This window comes from Vanessa cardui, chromosome 6 (genome assembly GCF_905220365.1).
Source record: "Vanessa cardui chromosome 6, ilVanCard2.1, whole genome shotgun sequence".
Lineage (NCBI taxonomy): Eukaryota > Metazoa > Arthropoda > Insecta > Lepidoptera > Nymphalidae > Vanessa > Vanessa cardui.
Genome location: NC_061128.1, coordinates 2,683,623 through 2,698,598, shown reverse-complemented (window position 1 = coordinate 2,698,598; position 14,976 = coordinate 2,683,623). Strand labels below are relative to the sequence as shown.

General features: G+C 30.2%; 1 protein-coding gene across 1 annotated transcript in view; it reads left to right on the top strand.

The window, feature by feature from the left end:
- Nucleotides 1–14,976, top strand: part of LOC124530752 (serine/threonine-protein kinase DDB_G0283821) — a 151,272-nt gene that overhangs the window by 133,514 nt on the left and 2,782 nt on the right. The window contains exons 7-8 of the mRNA XM_047105020.1: nucleotides 14,002–14,229; nucleotides 14,540–14,694. Coding sequence (XP_046960976.1) covers nucleotides 14,002–14,229; nucleotides 14,540–14,694 — 383 coding nt within the window. The remainder of the gene's footprint in view (nucleotides 1–14,001; nucleotides 14,230–14,539; nucleotides 14,695–14,976) is intronic.

Here is a 14,976-nt window from a genome sequence, read left to right as displayed (position 1 = left end):
ATCTTTCTTTTAAGCCATTCAAGTCACTTTATCTGCAAAACGACGTGTAAAACCCTATGTTTTTCTACACTCGCCGTACAACAACTATTTGAGAACCGTACATTAATATTTTATAGTTCTTATTACGTTTTATTAAAGGCGATAATTGCTTGTAGCTATATATCTAGCCGTGTAAGATTGATTACAGTCGTTTCCTGTCCCATACGAACTGGCTTTCCACTGATCTCTTTACTTACATACTGGTTTTAAACGACAATTTAATCTTGCACTTGCACTAAGTCTTATTGCTAGAACATAAGGTTGTATTTTGTGTAACAACGATTTAAGGAGAGTCCTTGTGTTAGATGTGTGTGGCCTTGGTAGGTACTAGCTATTAGTTCAGACGGATGAACTATTGTAGTGTAAGATTACATTAAATTGTTCTTATTAAATAAAACATTACTAAATGCCTAGTAATTTATTAAGATATTAGGTTGATGTTGACAACGTATTATAACATAAAATTATTATTTGTATATACATTTTTACATTATTAGCAAAACCGGTGTTGCAGTCTGACTATTAAATTATGACGCACTATTTCTTTTAATTATCAGCTATACATACAATAAGTACACAATAGTAACTATACAATGCAGCCTGTTGATTCAAAATAATTTTAATTCTATATTAGTATACAAACGAAATAAATAATCTAATAGTGAAAATATATCTCAATCAATTAATTAAAATCAAAATTTCCAAAAGAAATGTGAAAGTTTATCTATTATGATACAAATAAAACGTTTCAAAACAAAATTCTCACTTCAAAGCTTTTACCATTATGGCCGGCGCGTGAGTATGTCACCAGGGAACCGCTACTGTTATTCAGCGTGCCTTTGAAGATGGCTATCGCAGTTTATGCTTATCAATCATTTTCGGTCAACAATCAAAACTAATCGGACAATCTAACGGAGTAAATAATCGGATTTATTTTATTGTGATAGTTCCGTTGTATACATATTTCACAATTTACCGCTAAGTTTCCTAAACAAATTGGCGAAGTCACGAACTCGTGTGACCGCCACGACCTTTGACGTTCCGATACGGATATAGAACAATGTCACTAGGCAAATATATAGCTCATTAATGAACTAAAATGGCTAAATACTTTATAGCATTTAACTAAAGATAGAGTACAAAGGGCAGTTTGATTTGTACTAAATAGCTTATATGGCCATTAAACGGTTCTGACTAAGTTGGCTTCAGCGATTACCTCTTTTTTAATCAGGGTTGGTACAGACTTAATATTACGATACAATAATTATTGAAGATTTAAAGCGTTCTTTATCGTTTTATGTAAATATTTATTTTGATTTCAATATGATACAAAAATAATTTGCTTTTTTTCGATTTATTGTCGATCATAACCTAGCTGCTCCGTGTGAATTTACCAAAGTTTAAAATGATTACTTGTTCAGTTTAATCATTGTTAATATTGTAAATGAGAAAGTAATTCTGTCTGTCTGTCGCTCTTTCACGACTAAACCGCTTAACCGAATATGATGAAATTTGGACTTGAACTCTAAAAAAGGATATAGGCTATTTTGTTGGCTAACAAATGGCAACCAACACCAAGAAACGTGAGTATAGCCGCGGGCGACTACTAGTTTTATACATTCTTATAAACTATATTAATAACCTGGCTATCACTAAAAAAAAATTCAAAGCGAACTGCGGGTTCTGAGATTATCGTAGTCAATTATTATAAATAGTGAAACTAGGTAAAAAAAGGATGGTAGTTTATTATCGGTAACGCAATGAATTATTTGTTTTTGTTCGACGATTAGTAATCACAATCTCATCACGGCCCTGGAATTAATTTCTTAGTGGAATAATTGTTTTCCCTTTAAATTGATTTAATATCATGAGCGGGGAAATCACCTTCAAATGATCATCTCTAATGACATGTCATTACTGTCAAATTAAAGGTGACAGTGACAGCTATATGGAAAGTGAAGCTTCTTTCCAAACGTTAGTGGGTACTTTCCATGCGAACGAGAAAACTTGAACGCGGCTGTTCGAGGGATTAAACCCAGTACACATTAACACAGGCTATTTCTATTTAAACTTAAAATCATATTCACTAATGTATAGAGAAAGTAAGACCATCAAGTTAATGGCAAACATTAAAGGAACTTAAAAACCTTTATCATATTTTAATTCGAGCTTTCCGAAAATAGGTGTTGTCAGAAATGTTTCTGTTATAAGTTAAATCATATTTTTAATTAAAAAAATATTACTTAAATACTTGTTAGTCACAAAAAAATCAAAACAAGCTAACAATAAGTTCTATTGACTATGTGTTAAGATAACAAATAATAGCAATCGATAAGTAGGCCATAGAACGTGTAGCCTAAGTACTAGAAAGCAAGTGCTACTGTATATTTAATTTTGTTGTCAAGCTTTCACACAACCCGGATCATTGTTAGAAAAACACATGTTCATTAACAATTGTGTTTAGTTAATTTAAATAGTATCACCTTCTTGATTTCACTGTCATTTCATTGGTATTCTGACGGCGAGTACGCTTCTCGACTACTCTTAAAGATACTATTCATATATGCCTGTTCTTCAAATAAATTGTACTCCCTATTGATCCTCCTATCGATCGATCGAATGTCGGAGATTTGCTCTTCTCTCTGGCTATATTATCGTTGAATTGTTCAACTACTTGCAAACTGAATTTTATTTTGTGGGACAAATAGGGTAATATAAGCATTGTCAAAATTGTTCCCTTAAAAAAAAACCAAACAAAAAAGGACTTAATTTCTTCATAAAATATTTAAAAATTATAACGAGTTCAAAAATGTTTGAAACTCGTATTAATATACGAGTTTCTAATTTAAAAAATACGTGCTACGTCAACGTTAAGACTTGTATATCTCGATGTCTGGAAATCCACTCATTACTACACCTCACACAACCAACTTTCGTCGACGGTTTTTCTTCACCGATTCAACTTGGGAACCTTCAAGAGAAGAGGCCTTCCCATATCTTAAATTCTGGCAACTAGATGCGTCGTTGTCCGAACGATGTTGCAGATATTTGGTGGTTATTTTCTATCGTGTGTACCATCACCTGTGTCATCAAACAGTATTCCAATATGTATGTGTCTGTGTATATGTCTGTTTAAGAAAGTTATTCCAGATACATAAAATATACATAAAATACCTTTAGTTAATCTTTGTTTTGCGGTTTTTTTATGAGTAAACATAAAAATCAATAACAACCTACTGTTAATTTTCTAATGTTTCAACATCTATGGTAAACCACAAGTTTTCCTGAGTGTTTTTAACGAATATACAATCGTGGAAAATAAATTGTCGCAGGTAAAAAAGGAAGATATAAAAAAAAATGTTGTATATCTTGTTCTCCAAGCCTAATTATAAATGTCCGAACAGTTACGAAATGACGCTATCTTATTTGGGAAATTAACATCCCATCGGTATGATATATGTACATATATTCAAAGGGAAGTTAATAAAAAAGGAAAAATAGTATAAATATAATATAAAATAAAGTCATAATTCTTTTAACGCCCTCTAAAATATGCGATAAAAATCGTTAACAATTAATTTTCGTAGATATCGCCCGTAAAGTCTAGATTTTATCAATTTAATCCAGACTAATGGTATTCAACTATTGGTGCAGTGATTACGTAACCACATGCAAGGCTTAGACGCAAAGGGTGATTTAAAAGGGGATTTATTACACTGGAGTACTGCAAACTTGAATAGTTTAATATCATTATGTTAAGAATTGACTTGTTCCATAATTTTTGATTTTCATAGAGCTGTTTATTTAATTAAATATCTTTATTATACAGTACATTAATAATATACAAGTATCACAATAATAAAACTATTAGTTTAGTTAATGATAATACGGTGCGTTTATATTTGAGCAAATAATAGATTTAATAATTATCATTTCCGGTCCCGAAATGTTAAACTCATTAGTAATATGTATGAGTAACGGACTTCATATGTTTTTAAAAGCACAAGTTGATATATATGACTTAAAAATATTACGTTTGTGATTTTTCTGCTTATATTTTCCTTAAATTACGATTTAAACATTAGCACCGTATTGTTACTAATTTATTGCAAATAATCATCAACAATACAAAAGTTTAATATATTGTGTCTTTAATCAATATTACATATTTAATATTTATTATTAAGTACATTATACAATATTATGATTTTTTATATTTGAAGCTTGCAATTTCCTTAAAAAAGAAATAAAACTAATAAACATAATAACATAAATATAACATGATCATAACTACAATAATTAGGACACCGTTATTGAGGCTAATAATAATTTATAATCGGCTTCGTAATAAAATACAAATCAAACCCGCCCATTATGATACCATAAAACAAAAATGGCATCAAATTAGTTCAAAACTAAGGAACCGTAGAAAGTTATCGAAAGCAGAAGAAATAATTTGCAACGATGACTAGGTGTTAAAAATGTAGCACGTCTCTATAATGTTGAATTTGATATACAATTTTCGATTCTGAGTGATAATGTATCGCACTAGAACCGCGTGAAGATTTAATATTGTACACAACAATGTGATAAGGTATCTCTTCATTCAAATAATGTTTTTTTTTAATAAGTACTTTTAATTATAATTACTTCATATCAACGTTTTTTAGTTGATGGTTCTAATCACCTATATGTATTTATGTAACGGAATCATTCAGTGTGAGTTTCATTTTAAAAACGTATGATTAACTTGAAAATTGGTACACGAACTAGTGTCCGCGGACTGTACAATAATATAGTCTTAGTAATGATTAAAAGTGACCGTTTCTTCACAGATTGCAAAAGTACCATCGTCCTATAGTGTGGGTGTTATTTCTTTGTATGATTTTCTAGTTTTATTCAAACCTTTATATTAATTGCATGACTCAATTTACATCAACATCTATTAAATATGCGACATTTAAAACTACATCAAAATAAACGGTCGAATTAAATATTAAGTGTCTAATGTGTAATAAATTAAAACAATTTTAATGATTGCTTATATTTATGCAAATTTCTTTATTTAAGATTGCAAGGCGTTGCAATTGAGGTTTGTGGTTCATTTCTCACGCCAGCGGTTTCAAATGTTAGTTGAATGATAACATCAATATAAAGAAGAGTATACCTACTTCTACAAAAAGAATGTAATTGTTTTTATTACATTTGAAGCAACCACTCTTTGTTCGGTAATTTAAGTAGAATCTTATTTTATTTAAAATAACGTTAACGTTATTTAAAGAAAAAAAAAATAAGATTAAGTTTATATTAACTTATCAAAAAAAGTTCTCAATATATGATTTGGCAAATATATCTCGAATATTTACCAATTTTTTTTTTTATTTTATTTGTAAACTTGAGTTACCTATACTTTTATCCAATCAAAAAACATTATTATAGCATTTAATTTCAACCTAAATTTTAATTCGTAGAATTCAACCTCAATGGAAATTTAAGTAGTTTATTCGATTATTCGAACTCAGATTATAAATCAAAATACTTTACTCGATTTAAGCTCTCGATTCGAGAAACATATATCCTTAGTAGTGAGTTGAGATTATCTATGCTTGGCGCCGAACCATATGTAGTAAAGAAATCTGACCTGAAATTCGAAGTCAGGACCCAGTGAACTAAACCAGTGACATGGTATTTGTGGGCATGTTGTATTAAAACAAGACCAGGCCTAGTAGGAACTCGATGTTTTGTTTATGGTATAGTATCACTCGTCTTCACTTCACGGTACACTAGTTTTATCCAATCCTAGGCTACTATAGTTCATAGCCATAAATCTAAACATTTATAAATACTTATTTAGTGTTTACGTTAAATATTTACAGGGCTTGTGTGTAGATATATGCAAATGTTAATTTTGAATACGATTATTAATAAAATATAAATATTTGGATATCAATGTTTAATTAGTTATTATAACCTGAAATGGCAGCCGGTACAAACAAAAACACGTAATAATAGAAATAAATAATTATACTTTTCAAGTATTATTTTAATAAATATGTATACATCATACGTCATGGATGGTCAAAAGCATTGCACAATATTTTGTTTACAGCCTGTCGTTTACGACAAATGTATATTTGTATGTTTAGAAATTTAACGGCATTAAACAATTAACGTTATAATAATAAATACATTATAAAGTACGAGTATTTACTGATTTGCTCATTCGCGTCATTTTGAAAAAAAGCTTCGTAACATTTTTAACACTTACATCCTTTTTTATGATTACATTATACAATTTGTTCAATATTATTATTACATTCGATGTTCACCTTTTTCTTAATATGTGTGGGGATTTTTAGACGCAACCGCAAAGTAATCATCTTAAATTGAATATTTGGGAGTCACCTTGACAGTCACTGGTTTGTAAAGCCTCAATCATTATATTTAAATACATTTATTTCGGTACTAGTACCTTAATATAATTCTAAAATTAATTCAGTTCAAAAATAAAATAACTTAATTATTTGTTAGACTAACAAAACAATGAAATATTTATGTTTTATTAATATCAAACCATTAAAATATATAGATTGATAAGGTTTGATGGTATAGTCTTGCTAGACACACTCTTGAATTAACTTAGGTAGATTTTTTCTTTAAAATTGAGTGTAAAAAAGATCAAAAAAGTAATAACATTATAATAATAGGTATATCCTAGTTATCTACTACCGTTTATATTAAATGCACAATAACGTACAAACTAATGTAATTAGTGTAGATATCACGTTCAAATTAAGACTACTGGTGCGGTCTTCCTTAATGAATCTACGTCAGACACATTCTTTTAAAAGAATGAAATATTTAACCAAATTGGAAACCGTCAACTAATTTTATAGTTCAGTGTAAGATGGCAGATCAAAGAGCAGGATGGGCATAATCCAATTTCCTGCTACCAGAGTTCACGTCATTATAACGAGATAGCTAAGATTAACCTAATATGTATGTTTTAAAATCTACGTGTATCTCATAACCGCTATGAGAATTTCTTTCACAATACGATCAAACGGACGCGTGATATATGTTTATTGTTTACAGAAATTTATTATTTACGTCATTCATTTTAATTACACAAAATTATTTAATTTTGATTACAAGGGAATCTGTTCCATTTTGGTAATTAATTATATTTGTAAAATAAAAAACAAATGTTCAATTTGTTATTTTAAAACTTCACAAATATTTTTTTAATACACGTGATTTAAATGTTTACAAAATGTCTTACGAAATAGATATATTCTTAAAGAAAACTGCGATAAGTGTTGTATATAATAAATATCATGTAACTAAATTCAAATAAGTTGTACCATTATTGACCAAATGTAGAAGTTTAAGCCTTTGAACAAGACATACAACATTTATTTCCAATGATTAACAACTGTATTAGTATAATCTAATAATATCCCTTTTTGGTCTTAATCAAACATTTATAGTACATTGATTTGCTCAGAAAATAATATTACAAAATATGGTCACGGTTTTTTGTTAACACATACGAGTAAGTCTATTTATACTTTTAGATTCATTTTACCTTTTTGTCGAAGTCCTAAGAGACTTACAAAAACAAGGACGCATTAGCAATCTCAATATATTCGTTTTGTTTTACTGTACATACTGCGTTAAATTCATTTGAAATATGTTAATGTAAATAACAACTATAATATAGAAGATCATGCCATGACATTCGATTAAGTAATTTCTAAGAATTTCGTTTTTCGTTGATTGTATTACACATATGAAACGTGTAGAAAATATGAATGACGTATTACGCGTGTTACACGCCTCAACAGTAACATGCATTCTCTTAGAGTTAAAAATAATTGATACACTATGCTAGTTATAATTTAGTTTGTGTAAGTTTATTTCGTTCAGTTTTAGATTTATCTTTTAAGCTTACTTAAAATAAGAATGTCGTATGATCAGTTTATTTTGTTGTAGTTTATTAATTAATGCTTTAAACGGAAATTATCAAGCGGTAAGTCTCTCAACGATACCTTCCTCTTATATAAAAATTACGTAAATTATTTAAAAGTGTTTTCATAGATAAGACAACATTTATGCATTCGTTAATGAGTACGTTATTTTAAATTGAACGGATGCGGCTCGAGAGCTCGTTAAGATGTGGGTCAGCTACTGCGGCGGCGAACTGCATTTATTTAAATGAAAACACGTGCGAATATCATATGAGTGCATATATCGATTAATTCCTGAGATTTTTTTTATGAATTTATGGAAAGTAACATTTTTATTAAGGTGCGTTCGTGCGTAAAGTCAACGTACGCAGAGTTAATAGTTAGTACTGTATTTTTTGTACAAATATAATTTCGAATATGTTTCCAATTAAAATGATAACGTTCTTTTTATTAAATGAGGATTAATGTTTGTATGCTCTATTCTTCCGATTTTGATGAAACCGTAATGAGTTGTTGTACGTTGGCGAAAATTCCTGGCCTAAAAATTGTTTTTTTTTTTTTGTATGTTTATTCTGAAATTTAAACGCCTTATGACCATCTAACCTTAAGAAATCAAAGTGATTTGTTTTATTCTATCTATCCATTAGCTTCTTTAACATAAAACATAAAAAAACAGTATTGCATGCATTAAAAATATTAGCATGCAGAGAAAGTACAAAAAAAACGAAAACGAGATTTCAAAATAGAACAAAAGTTAACAGCAGATGTTAACTTGAAGTTGGTTAGTATTTAAACAATTAAGACCTGTATTACTTGAATATAGAAATCATTATTGAATAAACCTTAAGCACTTAAAATTGACAGATCCATTATATTAGAAAAGCAATGAGATACTAACAATATGTTAATGTGTTTGTTTGCAATGTTAACAGGCACTTAGCGATGTTGTGATTACATGCAATAAGGCTCTAAGATATTTGTATATCTTATCAGAAAGATCTAGTAAAATTAATAAACTATAAACTTATGATAGAAAAACAGAGAATAATAATTAGCAAACTAAACGTCATCTAAAAATGTATCGTCATGGCTTCACACTTCAGTAATGTTCTCTATAATACTTTTAGACCGAAGAACAATCTCTAAAAACTAAATTGTTTGTTAAGCTACAAGCTGAAATTATCGGCTTTTATCTACTATGCTATGCGTAATATTATACACTTCCTCTTAAATCAATCTATCTATTCAAGAAAACCGCATTAAAATCCATTGAGCAGTTAAAAGATCTAAACGTCAGACGACGGGAAGCGACTTTGTTTTATCACCACATAATATAGAACAAAGTTGCTGCTCGTTGTCTGTCCGCCTCTGTGTATGCTTAGATCTTTAAAACTACTATATTAACCAAAAATGTGTTTCCTTATTTGATTCTTTTTCTTTCAAGAAAAACAAGCAATGATTAATAAATTATCTGTGCCCATTATTTGACCAGATACATAAATTCTAGACTTTAGATTCTTCTCCTTTCTTTTTAACTTTACACATTTATTCTTAACCCTGTCAAATTGAGAATAAACTATTATTCATATAATGCTTTAGCATTGAATTAATGTTTAGATTACGAAAGCTCGTAATTCATATCCCTCTTTGAATAATGAATTATCATTCTAGCTCTGTCCAAAATAATTATGTTCGGCAACAATACAACAAACACAGAAACGAATTTATAAATCCGAATGCGGATTTATATATTAGTCTGATTTACTACATAAACATTGAAATTTCAAAAACAAAACATAAATATAGTAAAGGATCAAAAATGAACTCCAGTGGTGGCACGAGATGCTATAATAACTCTTGTATTGGATTTATTTTAGAACATCCCGATATGCAACGAATCGGCAGCAGTGATTTTATGGTCTAATGTTTATTTTGAGTTCGATTTATCCAAGTGCATTCCGTTTGAATCCGAGATCGCGGAATGTGGATGGAAATGGCGTGACACCCACGCACTGCGTACATCATATTTAACTTTTCAATTATATCGAAACGTCGCAACTTTCATTTACTCGAAATAATAGAAAGTTAATTGTTTTTTTTTTAAATATTAAACTGTTTCCCCAGTAAGAAAAACAAACTAGGATCCGTTCTTATTTTTCTACGAAAAAATAGTATATTGTAAAACGATTTACGTTCAATGTTAGATGCATTAACGTTAAGTTATTTGTGTAAATAATACTTACACGTTTACTGTACAATTATTACTGAATGTGCGTAACGCCATTTCTGGTGTACTATCTGTTCTTATAAGTGCAAGTACCTTCATACATATATTCTCTAGGTTATTCACCTTTCGATTCTTCCTCATACCATTTTGAACGAAGGTCATGGCTTTCATACATTTATTTGTATTTTATAGTCATCTCCATAATTACTTGATATCCAAATAAGAATATCTTTGACTGTATTCGTTTTCTTAATGAGACCAATATATGTATGATTTTATATTACACTTTACGCCACTTATTTTAAAAGGTGCTTTGTTTAAAAAGAAAAAGTAACACGTGGGTTTACATTAAGTTTAATTCATGTAAAAGTCTACGCTTTACGTTTCTTTTTCTGTTTTCTCTTCAATTCCACACACTAGGTATATATGTATCTCAAAGCACCTAATCACTCGTTGCTTTATGAAACGCTAAGGTGAGCTGTATGTTCCCATCGTCATTAAGCGAGCAAGTTTACTTATATACATAAAGTTTGCATGAAAATAAGACTTAACAAGATAATAGTTGAAAGAGTGAAATTATTTTAAATTATGTATCGTGTGTATTCGTATGGTTTATTAATTTTTCGTACTATCCTTGAAAAATCTAATAAAACTGCTTAGGTTGCGACATTTGTCATTCAAAGGCTCGATCTAGAAATTTCCTATTTTTGTATTAAGAAGGAGCACTATAAAGTTATCGTTTAAATACCAATTTATGCATATAATAAATAATTATTTTCAACAAAACTATCTCAAAACTTTTAAACAATGACGACTATATATTCTTAATTCTGCAATAGATTTCAGAACAATAAATAAAATCTAAGTAATAAATATTGAGTAAATAGCGATTCGTTTCACTTTATACATTATTTTATATTTGTAAGGAGATTATCTTATGCGTGTCAATATTAAATAGAGATTATAAGAGCACTTAGCAGATAAGCAAGAGTTGCAACTTGTGCATTTAAGTTATTGAACACAACAATAAATAGGAACTCATGCAACACGTTCCTAAGTAATTGTCTCGATAAGATGTCTGTTAATATTTTAACATCTAGATGTAATTACTTTTAACTCTCTACTGTCTAGGGTTGGGTGATTATTTTAAATTTCACTGAGACGAAATATCGAAAATATTTTGAAAAATTAAATACATGATATTTTTTTTTTTAAATTTGGAATTATCTAAATTTTTTATTAAAAAATTATGTTCTTTTATCCAATCCAAACAGGCTGACGGTTCGATATATATTTTAAATAACTGTTGGTAGATGTTTATGGTCTGGTCCCAACAAAACTACTGTTGGTTCAGTACCGAAAAAAAAGGAAAATGAGCTAACTTGGATTCTGAATGAAGCCTTCTGGGATCAATTAATTTAATGCAAAAACAATCGCCGAGAACTTATATACATATATGGTGAATAAGAAAATGGATAAGTATTATTGTGTATTAATTACTCTAATTACGCACCAATTTTATTTTTGGTATACAGTTTAAACTAATGTCAAAAACAAAACATAAAATAAAAGTGAAGTTGAAATGGACTATTGCGTCTGGAATGCCAAACGCAACGTCAACAATGTCGAGACTCCCATTCGATAAAAACACTTCAAAACATTGTCGAGCGCTCTCATAAAGCCCTGAAATGGCGACTCGACAGACTGGAGTGCACACGACAGCTTATTGATGGCGAAATAAACACCTCTAGGTAAATACAGTATAGACTAAACGTTTCTTCTAGTTTATTTAGGAGCAATAATGTACTCGTTTACATACGTTTCCTATACAGAAATATACGTATTTTCAGGCAAATCGCAAGAATACAAAGTAGAAATTGAATTTCTTGTGCAATATTTGTTTATTTTTAAGTGTAGATTAAAAATTATACCTTCAGTATTTAAAAAAAATGTAACGGGTTCCATTTTCCAGTGCATGTTTTTTGTGGACTCAACTTATAAAAATGTTACAAAATCATCCAATTTGAGCTACATACAAATGATTGAACCACTACATACATATTAGGTACATATGGCGTTTATCATCCATTTTAATAAAGACGTAATTTCTCAGTTAATCGAAACAATATAAAGCATTCGACTTACTTATTATTTTCTTTGTAAGTGAGCAAGAATAGAGCTTGATGTTATTTTCTTCTTCAGCGGTAGGTTAAAATGGCGCGTGTGACATACCCGTCTATTTCTGTAAAGTGTAACGGAACGCAGGACGGTATTTTAATGGAGAGGGATTCCACTCAAGTGACGAGTCCCAGAGATGTTTACAGAGTTTGCAAATGAGCGTTAAATTAGCGAATGTTTGTATAGGACAAATGTTTGGTAAAGACTTGAGGACGAATTTTGAAAATACACGCTTAGATTTTATCGTGACTCAAGGAATAGTAAGTAGGCATTTAGAGTTGTGGTTGAATTAAAAGATTAAATATGATTACATGACACATTCATAATGCGCTAATTTGTATAATTTTTTAGTTTGTATAATTATTTGAATTAAACTAAATTATCACTGCAGTCTTTTATTTTAACTTTTGAGTTATGTTTTTTTACTTCACATACGAAAAAATAGGCTGCCCTCCCAGCGCAAACAGATGCATTTTCATAACTATACGTAATCCACCCTGACCGGAATTAGTTCAGGTGCAGCACTAGAGGCTTTACATGGGTCCCGAAAGACGAAAGTGTTAACAGTACAAATATCTATTTTTTTCAGCACATATTCTTGATAAAAATATCTACAACTACAATACACTAAAAATAATTACTATAGTATATTACTCTCAAACTCGTAACAACATTAATGTAACTTATTTTAGACATCAACATATTATAGATCGTTGAATACATGTCCGTCATTAATAAACTCAACAGTATATTTACACTTGCTTAAATTATGCGTCTACTAAATCCGTCGAAAGCATAAATAAAACATTTAGTATACAATACGTCGAATCGACTGTCAAGTTCAAGGGTGATTTATATGCACATCTGCGGCGATGTTCTTTGTGCGTCACATGCGCTCGCGCACCCGTTCATGCATCAGTGCACTTATTTAGGCATCTTTACAGGATTTTCGTGGATTTTATATATTAATATGGACTAGTGCTAAAATTATAGGAAAAATACTAAGTTACATACTACATAACGGTTATTGAAAACGCTTTGAAAAGCTTAAGTCTTAATTTATATATATGAATGCTGAACAGTCATGACCAAATGTCCATACGTTTACATTACTTCCGATTATTCTTAAAGCATGATGTACATAGTATATTTTAGTATTAATTGCAGATACATCGATATAACGGTTTTGTTGTGAGACGTGTTAATGTTTCAACTTTAATCAATAACCGTATATATTGTTTCATACAAGTTTCCGTTTAACATGTTATGTTCATGTTATGAAATCTCAGCCTGACCATAAACCGATTCACTTTATGGGAGATTTCCCCACCTCGTAGCAGAACATAATGTGAAATATATCAACAAAGAAATTGTTTTATTTAATTTATTACAACCGAACGCTGTTTTACGAAAATATTACGCTATTTTTTATGTGAGTAGGTACGGCTTTATTTTAATTCTGAAACGGGTTTTAGTGGAATGTTATTGGATGACCTGGTATAATCTAATGAAAAATACGAAAAATATACAGAATCGATTAAGAGAGAAGTGGTTGCGTTAATTTATCTTCTCTTTGTTTATTTTCAGGAAACCCAAATGACAAAATTCTGTATGGTAGACCAAATAAACGACGTAGCGCATCGTTCCCTGCTCCACGCTCCCTTGACCGCCGCCACTCCCTGAGGATCTTCGGCTCCTCGAGCAAGTACTTACAGCGATGCGCTTCCACACGCAGCTTGCACCATAAGCACGCTAACACGACAGATAGCTCGTCTTCTACCGACTACCCTCCAAGCGTAGAATCTGCGTCGCCTAGTAAGTAGAGTTTTCGTTGTTTTATATGACATGTACACGACGTACTTCTATGGTGTGCAGCGCCTTCCGAAGCATCCAATATAAACCAAAAGGTCATTTACAACACGTTATAAAGATTATCTAATAACTAGTCAGCCACTATTATCCTTTTCGTTACATATTACATTTGTTTAGCTTTATTAGAAATTTGCTGCATAATTTCCGATTAAGTAGTTGATCGCTAAATATTATTCAGTTGAACTGTTTCTATTTATCTCATTTGACTACACTTTTAATTGTCAATAACCATCAATATTTATTGCATTCGCAGAGAAAGTGTCGTTGCTCTCCCGCTTATTCAGACGAAGCGGCCGCAGCAAGCAGACCCGCGCGATGAGCACCTTCTCTGCACAGTTCCCGCCCACTGAGTGGTTCAACTCCAAAGCGGTTCATCTGCACTGTGTTGCTACGCAAACCGACTCTAAGGTAAATATCAATTTATTAAAATATCAAAAACTTGCAATCTACTAGATTATTCATTTGATATTTAACTTTATTGAATAAATAAATATTTGACGTAAACAACTCAGCAAATCTCCAAATAATATGCAAATAGTTGATTTTTTCATATCGATATAAAAAAAAACGTAACTTACTAAATTATAATAATTAAAATATCATATAAAACGGCTACTTAGCACAATCTACATAGTTGTAGTGCAGTTATATATCAGCATTTTAATGTGATTAAGATATGATTTTCTGTTG